At 35.8% G+C, this 20,062-nt stretch overlaps 1 protein-coding gene across 1 annotated transcript; it reads right to left on the bottom strand.

Annotated features, from left to right (window-relative positions):
- Window positions 1-201: 201 nt before the first annotated feature.
- LOC149480785 (uncharacterized) lies at window positions 202-18,423 on the bottom strand. Its single transcript, XM_089705793.1, has 13 exons — window positions 18,291-18,423; window positions 18,024-18,181; window positions 17,357-17,532; window positions 16,818-17,021; window positions 16,423-16,543; window positions 15,993-16,163; window positions 15,479-15,600; window positions 15,152-15,295; window positions 14,858-14,957; window positions 2,179-2,355; window positions 1,538-1,738; window positions 810-905; window positions 202-382 (listed from the first exon to the last, which is right to left on the bottom strand). Exons 2-13 carry the CDS (start codon window positions 18,177-18,179, stop codon window positions 320-322), a joined length of 1,731 nt encoding a protein of 576 aa, XP_089561919.1. The 5' UTR covers window positions 18,180-18,181; window positions 18,291-18,423; the 3' UTR covers window positions 202-319.
- Window positions 18,424-20,062: the final 1,639 nt, after the last annotated feature.

Genomic DNA, 20,062 nt, shown 5'->3' with positions numbered 1-20,062 from the left:
TGTCTCATTATTTAATTTTGTTGATCAAAATGACATAGTACTGTAACGTGTTTAAATTGTATACAGTTTTAATTAGTTGGTGTAAAGCCCCTGAAAATCATGGTTTATCTTCCACCGTTTCTACAATCTACACTCAACGTGACCAAAGAAACATTAGATGTAAGGTTAATTTAAACAAACACAGCCCAACGACAACTTCAAACAATTTATTTCAAAATTTGACATCTGTCTAGTCACAGTTTCATCGTGCCATAACGCTAACTTCTTGTTGAACTTCTAAAATGAAATAAATAAAATGATATTTTGTAAACGCTTTGTTTTATTTCTTCAACTCGCAGCGACAACCTTCCGTCTTGCATGGAACAATTTGCGGTAGGGAGCTCTGGGGACAAAAATATTACATTATTACGAAAGATATACGATTAAAATCAAGATTAATATCATATCTATATCTCTTTATTATTCTACTAGCTTTCCGCCTGCGGCTTCGCCCGCGTTTTCAAAAAAAAACCCGCATAGTTCCCGTTCCCGTGGGATTTCCGGGATAAAACCTAGCCTATGTCACTCAGAAATGATGTAGCTTTCCAACAGTGAAAGAATTTTTCAAATCTGCCAAGTAGTTTCGGAGCCTATTCAATTCATACAAACAAACAAACAAACAAAAAATCAAACCTTTCCTCTTTATAATATTTGTATAGATATTACAACTTCCAATAAGAAAAGCTCAGTATTGTTTTTTTTGAAATCTAGGTTCGATTCCTAGCTCTAAAAAAAGCTTGCAATAAAAATCTTTAATGGAAAAATTATACCCTCTTTCTTTGCAAGCCGTTAGCTGGAGCTGCTCTCTTGTAGTCATCCACCGGTGCCTCTACTTTTGTGTTTACTTTAGATGAACCTGGTACAGCCTGTTATTTAAAAATGCTTTTTCATATCGGTTATTTTGTACAAAATATTGGACACGGATTTTAAATGTATTTTCTTATTACAATTGATTTTATGTGTATGTGACCATTTTATAACTTCGCTAATGGTGGATAACAAATCAATACATTTTATTAGTGAAAAGTAAATAATATAACAAATTCGGATGACAATTTCCAAATCTAGGGTTCCAAGTTATAGACGTAGTTTTTATAGACGTTAGGTTAGTATTTTATAAATGATGGAGTATGCATATGGTTTATTTATTTTAAATCCTGAACAAATTTCAATTGCGCAATATCATACAAAAATACGTACAACGTCAACATACGAACAAAAGAATAAAATTGAATTGAATACATCGTAACTGTGGTAAATCCATATTTCCATACTAATATTATAAATGCGAAAGTAACTCTGTCGGTCTGTCTGTTACTCAATCACGCCTAAACTACTGGACCAATTTGCATGAAATTTGGTATGGAGATATTTTGATACCCGAGAAAGGACATAGGCTACTTTTTATTGTGAGATATGTACCACGGGCGAAGCCGGGGCGGACCGCTAGTATAGTAAAAAAATATAACAACATATATAAGCATATCTGTACACTCACACTGGCAGCTTGCAAGCCGTCCCTCCTGGCCGGCCGCTCATCCCTCCCATCCTCACCCCCATCCTCCGCGCTCGGCGGCGGCGGGTACTCGTAGCCCGGGTCCGGCGCTGACTGGTCGCGCGGCGCGTACGGACCGTAGTGCTCCTGGAGCGACGCCGGGAGCGGCGGCATCGGGTAGAGCCGGTACTGCTTGCAGTAGCGCTGGGGGGTACAGAGTAGCTTGTAAAGAAGGCTTATAAATGAAATACAATACAGTTGGACAAAAATTACGCTTAAAAATTGTCTGATGCGAAACTATGCCTACTTGTCTATTAGGTTTTGTAACAAGATATTCAATAGACTTTGAACATCACTACCAGGAAATGAAGTGCCTATTATAAAAATGCGATTGTGATTCTATCGTCTTTTAATACTTACAGAAATAAAGAAATATCAAATCATGATTCGTTTTTATAACACATTAATTTATCAAATTTAACTATTATAGTATCAATTTCAATATTATTCTACAGAACCAATTACTATAAAACACTGATAGCGCAGAATGGAAACAGCTAAAAAATTAAAAATTAATTTCTGCAAAATATACCTACATTAGAACATATACTCAAGCAATAAATACAATATAAGACTCTACGTACATCGATAGCTTTATTCAGCGCATGCGTGGGCCGCTGGTGCGCGCGCGCCTCCTCCAACAGGCGAGCGGCGTGCGTCAGCAGCTTGTTGTCGGCCGCGCGCAGCTTGCTCTCCGCCAGCTCGCCGTAGAAGTGACGGGTCTCTGCGCGCTCACGGGCCTCGCGGTCGTCACGCTCTTTCTGATTTTAGATAAATATTACTATTTTGAACATACGTGTGTAGGTACTTGCATGTATGAGAAATAAATTATACAGAAAATTTAAGCTTTATCAATTTTGGGAGCGAACACACTTAACATTTTGATAGTAAATAAATAGCGTTATTATAACTATGAGGTTACCAAAACTATTAGAAAAGATGGACACCTTAGAATCTATACTAATATTATAAAGAGGAAAAGTTTGTAAGTATGTATGTATGTATGGTTTTCACGCATAAACTACTGGACCGATTTCAAAAATTCTTTCACCATTAGAAAGCTGCATCTTTACTGAGCAACATAGGCTATATTGCATTTTCAAAAAAATTAGAGATCCTTACCAAAAATGCAATAATGTAACCCAAGGTGTAAAAAAATCCTCAATAAAACTTCTGTCATCGCGTGCGCTGCGGAATCTATTGAAGATAGAACAAAAAAATGTTCTACGGTATTATAGAATGGATCAATATCTACAAGAAAGTCCGCGATACCATATGTCCATCTTCAGTAGTTATGTTACTACAACAACTTTTTTACGTTTTCAAAGTAAATAGAAGTGCCGACAGTAATCAAACCATGTTATCCATACACATATATTAATCCTTATCCCATTAAATGATGTATTATTATAGACTGTTTTAATACCAGCAAAACACTTTTTAAATGAAAAGAATTGGATATTCCATTCAAAAGATATAACGAATTTTTAAAAGTGTCAATCTACAGAAAATAGTAGGTATACTGTTCGAGCAGGCCGTAGTGCGGGGGTCACGGAGGAATTCTACCAACATGCGTCTTGACCTTGTCTTGACGGAACACAGTGGGGTTTTGGTCGGTAGGAATCCGACATAACCCACGGCCCCTCCCCCGGAGACCGTGGGTATCTATGAAAGATTTCCCCACTAAAACAAAAAAAAGTAGGGCCGGAGTGCGGGACGGGGTAAAGGTGATTTTCATGTGATTAAAAATTAAACCCGAGTCCGACCTATAGTAGACTTTTCACTGTAACGATATCGCTATCTATGCGGGTGAAACCGCAGGGCATTGCTAGTAATTAAATATTCTTGTTGACGGAATGTAAATTTCTCTTTGAATTAACGCGGTGTTTTATAAATGTAAAACAAAAACTTTATGGGAACCGAATAACCCAAAGAGACAAAAGAAAATTATAATTATTACGTTAAAATCAAACTGTGTGTGTTATAGTGCGACATTTTTTGTACCGAGAATTGCAATAAAATGATAAACACAGATAATATATGTGTCGTGGCCATATCGTAAATTTGCTCATTTCATGATACGACTGGCCATTTCACGAAATGGTCGCATTTCGTGAAATGGCCAATTTAGTTTGGCCACATCATGATGTGGCTTGAGCATATCAATGATAAGAAATCGTTTCACGATATGGCCAACTAAACGCGCGGTTTTTTCATGAAATGATCAAAATAATATTTTGATCATATCGTAAAATAGTTACATTAATCATTGGTAGAGGCGCTGCAAGCTCTGTATTTATGTGATAAGATGGCGGCCGCTTGCGAAAATTTAATTATTCGCAGTTAAAAACTTCATAATTCGTTTAATAACAATATGAAGAAAGTCATAGCAAAGAATTTACGACGGTTCGAGTACTATGGAAAATGTGGATATCTTATATAGGTATGTATTGAAGAAAAAATGCGTCTTAAATAAAATAATTTAAGACGCAATTTTTCTTTTAGGATATATATTTATATATCCTACTATAGTATTATAATTGTTTGTTTTTTAAAAAGCTATCCGCTTCTGGCACTCGCTGGCCGCTGCCGCGGCACGCTCGCTTTGCTCGCTCGGCTCGTGCGTTGTTTATCAAAGTCTAACCTATCCTAACCTAACTGTTTTTTATTGCAAAAACGATTCGCTTCTAGCATTCGCCGGCCGCTGCCGCGGCACTAACTTAAATGACATTAAACAAGTTTTTAGAATATTCTGAATTTTAATATTTTATGGACTCTTTAAATTTTATACGATCTGGCCAAATGTGGATGGCCATATCGTGAAACGTTGACGATTTAACGATCTGATCAAACTATGTTGGCCATTTCATGAAATGCGAACATTTCGTGAAATGATCGATCATATCATGAAATGAGCAAATCTACGATATGGCCACGACACCTATACAACGTTCACAATTTTTCTGTAGTGTATTTAGTATCAGCATTGCACCCGTGCGAAGCCGGGGCGGGTCGCTAGTATAATATAAATCTGATGAACTATATATTTTCACGACTACAGGTAAATTAGCTTGGAGAAATTTTTGCGTTTGTAGTAGTGTATGGTCAGCAAATAAAAAAAAACAACATTTTATTTTTAGTTTTTATTCAAGTATATAATATTAGTATTATTAATATTTTATTAGTTCCAAACATTACAAGCAGTGCCGATTTTTACTTCAGTGAAGACGTGTATGAATTAGGTGTTCTCCGGCCAAAAATGTAAACCACGGTAAAAGTGCTGCTGCTCCCTGCTACTATTACTAATAGTTTAAATTCGTCTTCAGCACTTGCAGAGACCTTTTTGAGGGACCATGTTGCGGAGTGCAGTACATTATTTGAATTACGACACGTAACTGCTAATGATATTGTTACTGCCTTTAAGACGCTTAATCTTAAAAATACTTGTGATGTTTGGGGAATGTCCGTAAATTTAGTTAATAATATAATAGAAAATATTGCGAAAAATTTAGCTTCCATATTTAATAAGTGTTGTGACTATGGTACATTTCCTAATTTACTAAAGCTTAGTAAAGTTATACCTTTATTTAAGAAGGGCGATCAAGAAGACTGTAACAATTATAGACCTATCTCTATTTTACCAACATTAAGTAAGGTATTCGAGAAGTTAATATTAAACCAATTGAGTAGTCATTTTGCATCTAATAATTTACTGCACACCAAACAGTTTGGTTTCACAAAGGGGCGCTCAACCACAGATGCTGGAGTTGCACTTCTAACACATATATATAAGGCATGGGAAAACTCAAAAAATGCTCTAGGGATTTTTTGTGACCTCTCCAAGGCATTTGACTGCGTTGAACATTGTACTTTGTTACGTAAACTTAATCACTATGGAATTAAAGGAAAAGCCCAGAACCTCATAGCGTCATACCTGCATGATAGGATACAGACTGTAGTTGTTAATGGAGAACGTTCTAGCGGTGCGTCAATTAACATTGGTGTTCCACAGGGGTCAATTTTAGGTCCCTTCTTGTTCTTGGTATATATCAATGATCTTCCCTATTATTTGCAGGATAGGTGTGGAATAGTTCTGTTTGCAGATGATACCTCATTAATTTTTAATGTGGATAGGCATGACCCAAATGTTGACGAAGTGAACAGTGCTCTTTTACACATATCTGAATGGTTTACTGCCAATAATTTATTATTAAATGCCAAAAAAACCACTTGTGTTGAATTTTTACTTCCTAATGTAAAAAAGTTGAACAGAGATATTACCTTGAACGGGGAGGTATTGCATCCTACTGAGTCTACTGTATTTCTAGGGTTAACATTGGACGAGAAACTACAGTGGGGAGCCCATGTCAACACCGCTGCAGGTAAGCTCAGTTCTGCTGCATATGCAGTCCGAAAAATAAGGCATCTCACCGATGAAGATACGGCTAGATTGGTTTATTTCAGCTACTTTCATAGCATTATGTCCTATGGAATTCTACTGTGGGGCAGGGCTGCAGATATAGAAACTATATTTATCTTACAGAAAAGAGCCATTCGCTCTATATATAATTTACGTGCTCGGGACTCACTAAGAGATCATTTTAAGAATACTGGTATCCTTACTGTACCATCACAGTATATATTTAATAATATTTTGCATGTACACAAAAGCTCTGACTTACACACAAGAGTAGGAGATAGACACGATTATGGCACAAGGAACAAGAATAGAATTGAAATGCCATTTTTCCGATTAGCTAAAGTTAAAAATTCATTTATGGGTCAAGGTATACGCTTATACAATAGAATTCCTCACAATATTAAAGAGTTTAGTAGTTCTACATTTAAAACTTACATAAAAAATGTACTAGTTCAGAGAGCGTACTACAGTATTCAGGAATATATGGACGATAAAGACCCATGGAGGGTTGTCGCGTAAAAACCACAGGACAGTTCTTTGGCATATTATGTAGTTAGGTAGATATAAGTTACATATTATGTAAATTTATTGACATTATTTAAAAGAGCAACTATGGAGTTTCTTGCCGATTCTTCTCCATAGATACTGTTTTCCGAATCGGTGGTAAATGTTAAAAAACTATGTAATGACGATTCGAAAGTGCTACTAAATAGTAGTCTAATTGAATAAATGAATGTTTGAGTTTGAGTTTGAGTTTGAGTGAAACTGTTCGAACGGTTCCGAACACTGCTTTGTGTAGCGCATGTCGCGTGACGGTCGGCTGCCGAGTAGGTATACCTACTCGGCAGCCGCGATACACGCGTGACGCGACATGCGCTACACAGACCAAAAAGTTTGAGACGATGTAATAAAAGTTTCACTTTAATAACAAACAATAACAACAATAACAAACAATAACAACAATCAACAAATACAAAATTTAACAATTAAACTACGTAATAATTATAATTTTCGAATGAAATGTGTGCTTTATGTTCTAACCACATGAGTAGAAAGACGGAACAGAGACTAAGCTTCAAACAAACGCGAGAATCGATTGCACTACTACAAGTACGCGGGGCCATGTGTGTGTGACTCTGGCCGCTTGTCGCGTACGCAGCGATTCTGGAAAAAACCGGTTTAGGCAGAGGACAGTCTCAGGGTTGATACGACGCACGTTGTTTGTTTTATTAGTTGCAACTTGCAAGTTTGAATATTTTAATATAAAACGTAATATTTCATTGTCAAAAATGGTTGTTTATTGTACTGTGTGTATGAATTGTTTGTTGTGTTAAGGTTCAAATTAGCTCAGTAGAGGGATATTGAAGAAAAATACGTGTATTCACTTTGACTGTTTATTTCATACTAGATTTACATTCATCGCATCTATCAATACACAACAAAAATTCAATTAATGTAAAATTCGCTTGAACATACCGGCGGCCAAAAACAATAGTTTTTATACAGTAGTAAAATCAACATGAACTCATCTAATAACATTCAAATAAATTTATACAACAACTATAAATAACATATTAGTGGACTGTAAATTTGTAAATAACAATTGTGTATAAATGTAAATCAAATAAACTAACAATCTTTAGGCAACGCTATCAATTTGTATAATGGCCGTTTGAACTCGTGATTACCCTGGCACTGTATCGTCACCACACGGACATGGTTATCTGCCCCAGGATGTAGATCCTTTACTCTTCCCATAAGCCATCTTGTGGGAGGCATGTTATCTTCTTTAATTATCACCATATCTCCGATTTGAGGTGATGGTACGCTGACATGCCACATGTAGCGTTGTTGTAGTGTATTCAGATATTCCAGTTGCCACCGGCGCCAAAAATCCTGCGTCATTCTCTGTACAAGTTGCCATCTGGACAAAACATTAATCTTTACATTATCATAGTTAGTGTCGGGTACGCCGATTAAAGTTTCGCCCACTAGAAAATGACCAGGCGTAAGGGGTGTATCCATATTATCATCGGCTTGACATAACGGACGAGAATTCAGACAAGCTTCAACCTGGGCCAAGAGAGTACACATTTCCTCATACGTCAAGGTGCTGTTCTTACTAACTCTATTTATGTGCCTCTTTGCAGATTGAACGCCTGCCTCCCATAGACCTCCGTATGATGGCATTCTTGGCGGAATGAAATGCCACGTTGTTCCGTCGTTTTCTAAAACTTCGGCTATTTCATTCGAAATATTACTCTTGCCCGTACTAAATAGATCTTTGATCTCCTTAGCTGCGGCTACAAAGTTAGTTCCATTGTCGCTCCAAAGGTGAGCACAGTGGCCTCTGCGAGCGACAAATCTTCTAAACGCAGCTATAAACGCTTGTGAAGTAAGATCTGTCACAGCTTCCAAATGTATAGCGCGTGTCGCCATGCAGACAAACAAACATATATAACCTTTAGTCGCATGGTGACCACGTCCCTTATATGTTCTTATCCACACGGGACCAGCATAATCGACTCCACTGTTGATAAACGGCCGATGTCTATTGACTCGCATTGCTGGTAGCTGACCCATGAACTGGCTCTTCACTTTAGCCTTGTCTATAATGCACATCTTACAATTGCGAATACATTGCTTTACTGCCGACTTCACTCCAATCACCCAATATTTTGTTCTAATGTAAGTTCACATTAGTTGTATGCCACCATGGAGCGTTTTTGTATGTGCTTCGTTAACTAACAACCTTGTAATGTGTTGATGACTCGGTATTATAATAGGATGTTTAGTTGTATCTGACAGTGATGCATTCTGCAACCGGCCTCCTACTCTCAAAAGGCCTCTTTCGTCTATGAATGGAGCTAATGTTATAAGTGTACTTCGTTTCTTCACTCTTCCTTCTTTCTTTAGCGCTTCTATATCCTTTTCATAAACCAAGTTTTGATAATATCTTATGCATTCTTCTAATATGTATTCCATTTCATTTGATGTTAAATAATGATGTGTTTGTGTTGTCCGTTTCTTACCAAATCTTCTACAATATGCGAGTACCCGTTTCATTCTTGACATAGTGGAAAATCTCTCCCAAATTGGCTTTTCTTCTATAATAACATTACATTTTAGCTTCTTCATTTCTAAATCTATTTTTGGAACATCACATCTCTCAAGTTGAAGGTTTGTTTGTTGTAACCAAACCGGTCCCATCCACCAAATCTCAGAATCTACTAGATCACATGCGTCAATGCCTCTGGTTGCAATATCTGCAGGATTCTCGGCAGATTTGACGTGTCTCCAACATTCATTATCCAAGACTCGTGTTATACTTCCAACCCGATTTGCAACAAAAGTCTTCAAGTGAATCGGTTGACACTGTAACCATGAAAGTACAACCATTGAATCGGTCCAGGCGAATATTCTATGTTTAGGTACTTTGAGTACTTCCACAAGATCCTCAATCAGCTCCGCTAGTAGGGCTGCAGCGCAAAGTTCCAATCTTGGTACTGATATTTGCTTCAATGGTGCAACCTTGGTTCGTGATGCAAGTATAGTTACATGTATTTTCTCTTCATGAATAACTCTCAGATATGAAACTGCAGCGTAAGCTTGAGCAGATGCATCTGCAAAACCGTGTAATTCAACTTCGTCATTATACAGTGTAGTTTTCAACCAGCGTGGTATCTTGAGGTTTTGCAAATGTGTAAGTTGTTCCCTGTATCTTATCCACTCTTCGCGTAAATCCGGAGTTAGTTGATCGTCCCAGCCTAAGCTGCATAACCACAATCTTTGAATAAAAATCTTCGCAGTAACAATTACAGGCGAAAGCCACCCAAAAGGATCAAAAAGTCGAGCCACATCAGATAGAATTGTCCTCTTTGTTACAGGAAGCTTCATTTCTGGTAAGTTGACTGATACTTTGAATGCATCATCCTTTCTATCCCATGTTAATCCGAGAATTCTTATTACATCATCTAACTTTATATTTATCTTGTCCCTTGTATCAATATCATTTCTTTGTAAATATTTCAATACTTCTTCTGAATTACTAGACCATTTTTGCATTTGAAACCCTCCTTTAGCTAATATATCTGTTATTTCTTTACACATGTTCTTTGTCTTCTCAATATTTTCATTTCCTGTCATGAGGTCATCCATATAGAAAGCCTTTTTAATAACATCAGTTTCCGTATAATTATGCAACTCATCATCTGCTAATTGTAGTAAAGTACGCACAGCTAAATAAGGAGCTGCTGCTGTACCAAAGGTTACAGTTGTTAGGTCATATTCTTCAATTTGATCATGAGGATTATCTCGCCATAAGATGCGTTGTAAAGGTGTATGTTTAGCAGTCATGTTGATCATCCTATACATCTTAACGATGTCCCCCACAACACATATCTTATGCATTCGCCACGCTACAATTAAACTTCTGAGGTCTGGCTGTAACACAGGTCCAATCATCATACAATCATTTAATGAATAGCCATTAGAACCTTTAGCCGATGCATCAAAGACGACTCGTACCTTCGTCGTTTCTTTGTCATCACGTATTACTGCATGATGCGGCAGATAAATAGCATTATCGCTATTGACATTCTTTACCTGTATCATGTGACCCATTGCCTTGTATTCATGTATAACCTTTGTATATTCTGTTTTCAACTTCTCATCTCTTTCAAATTTCTTTTCTAGTTGTGTAAATCTCTTCATAGCTTGCTCTTTTGTTTTTCCACATAATTTAATCGTGTCTTCTATACTTTGTTTTAACGGTAAATGTACTTCATATCGTCCTGTTGAATCTCTTCTTGTTGTATTCTTGTAAATCTCCTTCTTCTTTTGTTTGAATCTTCTTCTTTTTGTAGACATCTGTTTCTATTTCCCAGAACCTTCTAAGTAAATCATTATCTTCTGCGACCATCCTTGTTATATGTAGTGTTATTATATTGTGTTTGTTATCTATAACCTTTTCATCTCTTCGACCTGATATAACCCATCCCAAACGTGTTTTCTGCGCCACTAACCCATCTGATAATTTTACCAATCCTTCTTCTATAATTTTGCAGTAGACATCCGCTCCCAACAACATGTCAATTCTTCCTGGTGTATGATAGGTAGGGTCAGCCAATGGTAACATTTGGAGCTCTGAACAGTTCGTCTTGATGTGTGTTGAGGGCAAACTTGTTGAAATAGTCTTAAGAATGTAAGCCCTGACTTCAATACTATCATCTTCTTCTTTCCATCGTGACGAAACTGCGAGATCGACTAGATGTTGTATTTGTATACGATTTCCTTCTCCCACTCCTGAGACTACACCGTTGATTTTGGATTTTGTACAACCCAAAAGTGCCGCTGCTCTCGCAGAAACGAATGTTGCCTCTGATCCCTGATCAATTAAAGCACGAAGCATGTGTGTGTAACCGTTCTTCGCTTTAACCATAACTTGTGCTGTCGCTAACAATACTTGTTGATCGGGTTGTTCTATAGAGAAGTGTGCTGTTGTAATGTTTTGTTCTGGTTGTGGTTGTTCATCTTCGTCCGTATGTGTCCGTCTAACTTTATGTAAAAGTGAATGATGTTTTCTTCCGCAAACTCGACATGTTTTCCTTTGTTTACATCGGTATACATTATGATTCGGTTGAAGGCAATTGTAACATAAATAATTCTTCTTCACAAACTCTTGTCGCGCATCAACCGACTGATTCACAAATTCCTTGCAGCTGAATATGTAGTGCTCACCGTTGCAATAAGTACATGATACTTGTGAAACACGAACATGTGGTGTTTGATAAATATCCCGGCGGCCGTCTTTGACTGTGGCGTGATGTGACTTATATGTTGAAGATTTCTCCCTAGTAGATGTTGTTACTGGCGTGACAAGTTCAAGTGTACGAAACTTAGCTTCAAGAAACTTCTTCAATTCTGACCATGTAGACAGTTCATCACTTCCATCTTTGTGTGTAAGTTCCTCCCAGTCCTTTAACGACTCTGTATCCAACTTCTGCCCCACCAGAAATATAATTATAGGATCCCAAGAATCGGTGTTTATATTCAAATTATTCAGGCTCTGTATACACTCTGTTGTTGTATCTAATAACGCTTTAATTTGACTTGCAGACTGGTTCACTACTTTCTTTTGGTTAAATAATCTTTTTAAAATAGAAGTAACAATCATCTTTTTGTTTCCAAATCGTCCCTTTAATGTATCCCACGCTTGTTTATAATTCGACCCGGTAATAGGTATATTTCTTAACAACATCTCGGCTTCACCACAAACACTTGTTTTCAAATAATGTAATTTCTGTACATCCCCTAATGAAGTGTCATGAACGAGCGCTTTAAATAAATCTTGATAAGTGGGCCAGTCTTCATATCTTCCCGAAAAAGTTGGTAATTGTATCCTGGGTAACTTGGAGAACGATTGTTGACCTTCTACGCATGTTATTGACATATCACACGGCGGAGCGGGTTGATTCGGTTGTTTCAATTTAATTAATAAATCCCGTAAATCGGCTTCTAAGTTGAGATACAAATCTTCATATAAATAATATTCTTCGTTCAGGAAGTATGTCAATATTCCCTTCTGTTCCCGTGGCGTACACTTAACAAGACCGTTGTGAGCTTGCTTAAACGATACCCAATACTCTTCAATCGTCTGCAATCGCGCTGTGATATAGCCTTCCGTTAATCGCTGCTTAGGACATTTCTTTAAGTTCGTTTGTGTTTTTTGTAAAGTACTAGCTAAGTCTTCCAATGTACTTAAATATCCACTTTGTTCCACAGTAGGCGGCGACATTTTTTATATTCGTAAATAGTAAGTAAAATCTTCAAATAATCAATCTTCACAAATGTTATAAAAACGTAATTATTCAATTCTAACTTGTTTACATTAAAAACTGCACAATACCGATGCAAAGAACACCCGTGTTATCTAAGGAATGTCGTCTTTTGTCTTCGCTGGTCGAGCTCGCTAATCCCTCCATTCAATATAATCCGGCATCGATGGTCCATATGTTTGTTGTGTTAAGGTTCAAATTAGCTCAGTAGAGGGATATTGAAGAAAAATACGTGTATTCACTTTGACTGTTTATTTCATACTAGATTTACATTCATCGCATCTATCAATACACAACAAAAATTCAATTAATGTAAAATTCGCTTGAACATGAATAATAGTAGAAAAACCAAAAATATAACATACTTCAACTATCTCAAGGAGTACAATAGGTGAGTAAATATTTTGATTATTACTTTTTCAAGTAAGTACCTACTTGCGTTTATTTTATTAGGTCCTTTTTTAATAAGATGAGAATTGTACATGGTGTGTTTTTACCTTTCATTATTATTACAAGTTTAGCATTTGTAAGTATGTATGTATGTATTGTAAGTGTGTACATACCTAGGTTGGGTTGTAGTAGGTAGTTTTGTTTAATTTGTCTTAACCTATTGTGACAACCCTACCAAAATAGGTAACAATTTTGCACGTTCTTAAGAAGCTTAGTCTCTGTTCCGTCTTTCTACTCATGTGGTTCTAACTGTGGTTCTAACGGTACCAAGCGACTGACGCCGGACTGCACGAGGCACCTGCGGACAGCGTAAACTGGTTTATTCTGGTTTTGTGCGTGTTTCCACTTTCCACTATCAAGTGACGATTTATTTATTTGTTTTGTTTCGTAATTATTATGGTCAAATATTAATTACGAAACAAATTATTATGACCAAGATATTTTATTGTTTCACGGTATTCGCCTTGTCATTGGCTCAAGGACGTAAAATTGAATGATATATTATTTTTTTTATAAAGTCAAAACCATTTTCTTTAAAACATAAATCAGAGTATTGCTAGGGATAAGTATAAAATTAAATAGTAATGTTAGGATATCGAAACATTTTTGTATAGGCTAGAACGATATAATGGAAACGCGCTCTAAGATCTGAGTAATATACACACCACTACATATGCAAAAATTTCTCGAGACTAATTTCACTGTAGGTACATACGTTATACCCGGCGCGGCGAATGATGATCAGATGATCCCTATGACAGTTCGTCATAGTGATTGCTCGTATGATGGGTCGTGTCGATACTTTATTATTTTTAGGCAAAGGCGTGGTTTGCATTCAGCCACGTCGGTAAACATGTTTTTAAAAATATTATAAAATTAATTTTTAACGTCTATTATGTTGTTGTTGTATTAATTTAAGTTTTTTAGCATAGATTAAGTAGGTAAGTAAAACGAAAGTTTTCCAAAACATAAAAATGTGCCTTATCATTTTCACGTAATTTTTAACCCGTTTAACACAGTGTATATTATTTTATCATGAAAATGGAATCCCCCATTTAATTTGTCTAAAAAACTTATATTATCATAGGTAAGTAAATTAACGCGAACGGTAATTAATTAATTAATTATGCTGCGATCTTCTGTTCCATTCAATAGTGAATAAACTAAAGCTTAAACATGGAAAAAATGTGAACTCGTTTCCATTATCGAAATTTATTTGTCGATACTTTCCGCACTAGTCGATAAATGCCAACGATGTACGTTTTGTAGGACGTAAACGTAAAGTCAGATTGATATAATTTCTCGTAAATGCTAAGAATTGTTATAATTCCAACGGAATATCATTGTTAGGGCATAAAGCTACGTAAAAATTAATAAATGCCATTTTTAGACGCCTCCAATACGTTTCTAATTTAATGGTGACGCCATTACAAGTTTGTCTCTTGAGAATAACTGTCAGTGTCATAGGGATCATCATTCGCCGCGCCGGGTATAATTTACAGTCACAACATTTATTGAAAATGTAATTGAAAGCAAGCAAAATATACATATTCTTACCCACAGTTTCAGAATATCTTCGCGATACTCTTTTGTTTTTCTCTCCTTTTCCAGACGCAATTTTTCTTGGAAATCTTGATACAGCTCTGCATTTTTGAATCTGCCAACAGATGTTGGTATAATTTCATAGTAATTATTTTTTCTAGTGTCACTGACCCAATCGTCACTCGTGTCATTGACACACGTGTCACTGACTCACACGTTTCACTGACCCACCCGTGTCACCGACTGACCCACACGTGACTGACTGACACACGTACGTTATAGTTACATTAATTTGAATTGATACAATACCTGTTCATGATCTCCCACTGGCGCATGGTGTTGAACTCGTGCAGGCGCTGCTGCTCGTCGCGCAGGAACTGGTTGCGGACCTCGATGCGCTCCTGTTTGAACTTCTCGCGTTTGTGTGCGTCCGCTTGACGACGTGCTTCGGCACTGGCGATTTTAGTTTTTATTAAATGAAGCTTGCTTGTTTAAAGAATAAATCTTCTTTCGATCATTATTCACTATTTGTATTTACCGTTATATGGCGAATCTTATAACCTTTATCACAAACTGAATAGTACATATGTTTAATTATTATATTAATATAAAAAAATGCACAATCTTTCAACTTACGCGGCTTCCTTCTCTTTGATAGCTTTCTGTAAATTCTCGTGTTCTTTTGCCTCTCGCGCCGCGTCTCCGCTTTCGAGCTTCTGACTTATTTTTTCAAGCACACGCAACTTTTCTTCTTTCACCTAAAATATTATAATTAGACTTAAAATTTGATTAATTGTTTCGTGACAAATGCTATAAAATTCCAGTCAGTCAGTCTACTGGCTTAACCACGAGAGTTAAAAAAGTTAAACGTGAAAATTATGCATAATGCAAATCTATACACTCACACTACACAAACTAACCCACACTCGAATTTTTTTTCAACTAAGTATAACAGCTTACCAACACAAGTGCACTGTTACCGTAATATAGATTATCATCTAGTATAGCTACAGGGTCATCATTAATTATTATTGTTTGCAATTAGTGTTGATTGTATGGTCGAGAAAAAAATCTTTTATTTTTATCAAACACACTCTTCCAGTTACCATCCATTCATCCACATATCTCTATCACACAATAGCCAACTAACATCGCTCTCAGTCTGCTTGCGTCTCCTCTCGACCCTCGCGCGCGAGGCCTGCAGCACGGCAATGAGGCGGTCGTCCATGCTGTCCCGCGCGGCCGCCTCGCGCCGCCGCTGCGCCGCCTCGCCGCGGGAGCGCTCCATGTCCGACCAGATGCGCGCTTTTTCAGCTGCTTTCTGGTAAAAGTATTTTTACACGGTGATTGGAAACGTAATAAGGAAAAGCTGCAACTTACTTTTATGGATATTTATTTTCTTCATTTAAGGATCACAAAAGCTATCACAAAATCGATCGCTAAATGTATATCCTACAATTTGTTAAAATAAATTAAGTAGTTAGGTAATTAAGACCCGATATAACATAATAATACGGTCTACATCTCACAATTAAAAAAATGTTCACAAAGTAAATCTAAGGTGAACAGAAATAACTCACAAACTCCTCCTCAAACTTCTTCAATTCATCTATCTGCTCATCTGCCTTTAAATTGTCGATCTTTTGCAGCTCCAACTCTGTCTCATACTCGATACGGTTACGCTCTGCCACCTCATGAGCTCTATCATAATAATACATAGTAAGAAAACACTTAAAAATTTTGTTAATTATAGTTACTGTTATTGAATTTCTAAAATGATCCCACTGCAAAAGTAAAAAATAAACGGATTTGACACTTTTTATATTATGTCGCATCCGATAAGAAAAATTAATAAAAACTATACTTACAGCAGAGTTTCAAAAGAGTATTAATTAGTTTAAATAATAAGACATTAATTTAAACTCGTACACTTTCATAGTAAAAATTTAATCTAAATACACATAATTTTACTCACTGCTCAATAATCTCCTTCTGGTGTTGTTTGTTGGCTTCGAACCGCCTCTTCTTACGCAGTTCCATCAGCTCGTGCCACTCTTTCGCTTTCCTGATGATGTCATCATCATCCTTCCTCTTTTGCTCATCCCTCATTCTCTTTAGTTCTTTATTGAATTTTAATTGTTCCTCTCGCTCTTTCTGAATAACCGTTTCTAGGACAGCACTAAAATAATGCAAATTATTAGCATTATGCTCGCGACTTGCCTTGCGTTATAACACGGAGACAGGATACGAAGTTAAGCTTATAAAAAATAAATAGTTTTTTAAACTTGCCTATCTAAATGCCCTACACGTGTCACTTACCACACGTGTCTCTGACTGACCCACACGTGTCATTTATAAAATATAATTTATTAAATTTATCTGGGTGTGAAATCCAAACAGATAGAAAACCAATAATAATTTTCATTTTCCTTTTTAAATTAACTATATTTAGAGACCATGAACGCAATTATAATTATCAAATACCTCATTATTATATTCAATCCCAAAACTTACGATAACAAAAGTTTCGGCGCATCCTTATTCTTGAACACGGTTTCCCGCGCGCTGTACATGAGCTCCCGCTGTTCCTCTCGCTTTCTTTTCAGGTACTGTTGGTAGAACTTGCTGTTAGCTGCTTCTGCCGCCTCTATGCGTTCGCGGCGTAACTCTTCATTGCGCTTGTTTACGTTCTGGGTATAAGTGAAATGTGAAATAGGCTTAAGGATCGAAAATGCAAGAAAAAGATAGAACTCAATCATGCGCGTGTGTAAGTAGTCTGTTTGTTTGTATGCATGTTTGTCTACGCATAAGTTAAAAACTACAAGTCGGAATTAAATTATTTCATTGTTGTTATATTCGGTATGTTCCAACTTCAATGCAATCAATGCAAGTTTCATCATAATCGATTCAGTTGTTTTTGAGATAGAGGCCTAAATATACATAGTATTCACAGGGAAAACATCGTAGCAACTGCTTTTACGCGCCTTAAAACGACAGAAGTTGGCTTAATTTTGTTACGTCTTGTAACTTGTTTTAATTTTTATTAATTATACAGGACAACTTATATGTTCGCATAAATGATAAATAGGTACTATTTTATGCAGTATGTTTGCTTGAACCACGAACTTCGCCTTCTTATAATTTAAATATAAATTAAATATTATGTAAAAAAAACATTCACCTCCAAAGAATTGGGCCAATTTTTTGTCATCTCTCTACTAGCCTGGTCGAGATAACGAACATATTCCCTGCGACGGGTAACTTCCGGATCCTCGCGATTTGTGTCCGTCCATCGAGCTATGCGAGACCATTCATCTTTTGTCATTACAATTGGCATGTCTAAAAAAAACTAACCTTTAATTATAATAATAGTCACATACAATAGCAGTTATTGTTTTCAATAGTAGTCCATATTGTGTGAGATTGTTTGGTCGATATTAATTTATACCTGCTGTTGTGACGGCTATGCAGTATTCAATGAAATATTAGTAATTAAATTATCATTTAGGTATATAGTAAAAATAATATTGTTATAATGTAATTATATAATATATATTTGTATATATTTAAATCGAAATTTTTAACACTTTTCTTAGAAGTGACAGAATAATAATGTGACATGTTTTTAAATATAGATGCACATTCTTTTATTTTTATCATAATATATTCTGTTTTATGTGTAGAAAAGTTCTGTGGTAGAAAACTTAAGTAACTAGTTATTTAAAAAAATAAAGAATAGAAAATTGCTTAAATCTATTTCTAAACGAAAACTTATATGTATGACATTTGTCATTTTCGTGTCATCACCTCAGAGGAATAAACCTATAGAGTTCTTATATTGAGACAGAACAAAATACATATTTTCTAATCTACTTACTCTTAGTCAATAACAGCATAAGTCAGATTGAGATAGCGATAGAGTATCTGCACTGTCTTCAAACGTAGCGCGCCGGCAGTCAGTTTGTTTTCCAACCAGCTGGTGGGCTCAGTGCGTCAAGTGTTTTTAACGAAATATTTAGAAAATATAAAGTGTATAGTGTTTCTTTTTATTTGTCAGTGTGCTAAAATGACTATTGTATGTTTAGCTACCGGCTATTACTAGTCGAATGGTAGTTTTGGATGAAAACAATGAAAAAATATCTTTCCATCGGTAAGTGATTTTCAGCAAATTGATAAATATTTATGTTCTAACCCTATTTGAAGGTTTTATCAAGCGCTTTTTTATAAGTTTATGTTGTAACTGTAACATTTACCCACTTTATGGGGTTGTGGAATACAAAAGAATTAAATAATTTTTAAAAAATGTCACAATATTATCACGTTTGGCATTTTGTTTACCACCGTAGTGTTGTAACACATCTAGCGTATATTATCGATTTATGACAAAAAATCTATTTCATATTAACGTTGATTTATTTATTTTGTTTCTTATATCAGATTTATATGTAGTTGTTGTTGCAAATAATAGATGTAAATTTTCTACAGCAGGAAAATAAAAAATACCACGTGGTTGTTTTATTTGACTTATATGTTTAGTTTGTTGTTTCTCTTTTAGATTATTAATAAATTCATTTTGTTTTAGATTTCCAGAGCTAAATAAAAAATGGGTATAAAACATGAGACGTGTAGATTGGACGCCGTCGAAATTTGCTAGATTGTGTTCACTGCCTTTCGAGCCTGCGTGTTATCAAGATGGATACTCTAGAAGAATTGTGCAATCTTACGCTTACGTTTTTTTTTGTTCCTTTAGATAATAAATACATTTGTGTGTGAGTGAATTTTTATTTGGAAATTTTTTTACACATTTACTTTAAATGTGTAACTATGTGAAAATTAAACGGTTGATTAAATGACAGTTCTCATAGATGAGAAACTACTATTGAAATACATACTTAATATACATGCGTTTTCAAAGAAAAACCCGCATAGTTCCCATTCCTGTGGGATTTACGGGATCAAAAGTAATTTTTCCAAATTTCATTGTAATCGGTTTAGTAGTATTCGCGTGAAAGAGTAACAAACATCCATCCTTACAAACTTTCGCTTTATTAGTAGGATGTAAGGAAAATGTTTTCTTTAAGACTGTCCTTTTATGAACTTGTTAAAATTCATGCTGACTGTGCCTTTCTCCTCACTCCTTTAACTTTATCATCATTTCCATCTTTATTTTAAATTAGTAACATTTCAAGATTTAAAATTTATTTTAAAATATACTAGCTT

Source organism: Colias philodice, chromosome 17, assembly GCF_061535455.1.
Source record: "Colias philodice isolate Cphi_HAF_F1 chromosome 17, ilColPhil1 Martin Lab GWU primary, whole genome shotgun sequence".
NCBI classification, from domain to species: Eukaryota; Metazoa; Arthropoda; class Insecta; order Lepidoptera; family Pieridae; genus Colias; species Colias philodice.
The sequence above is the reverse complement of the archived record's forward strand: the minus strand, read 5'-3'. Positions and strand labels throughout refer to the sequence as shown.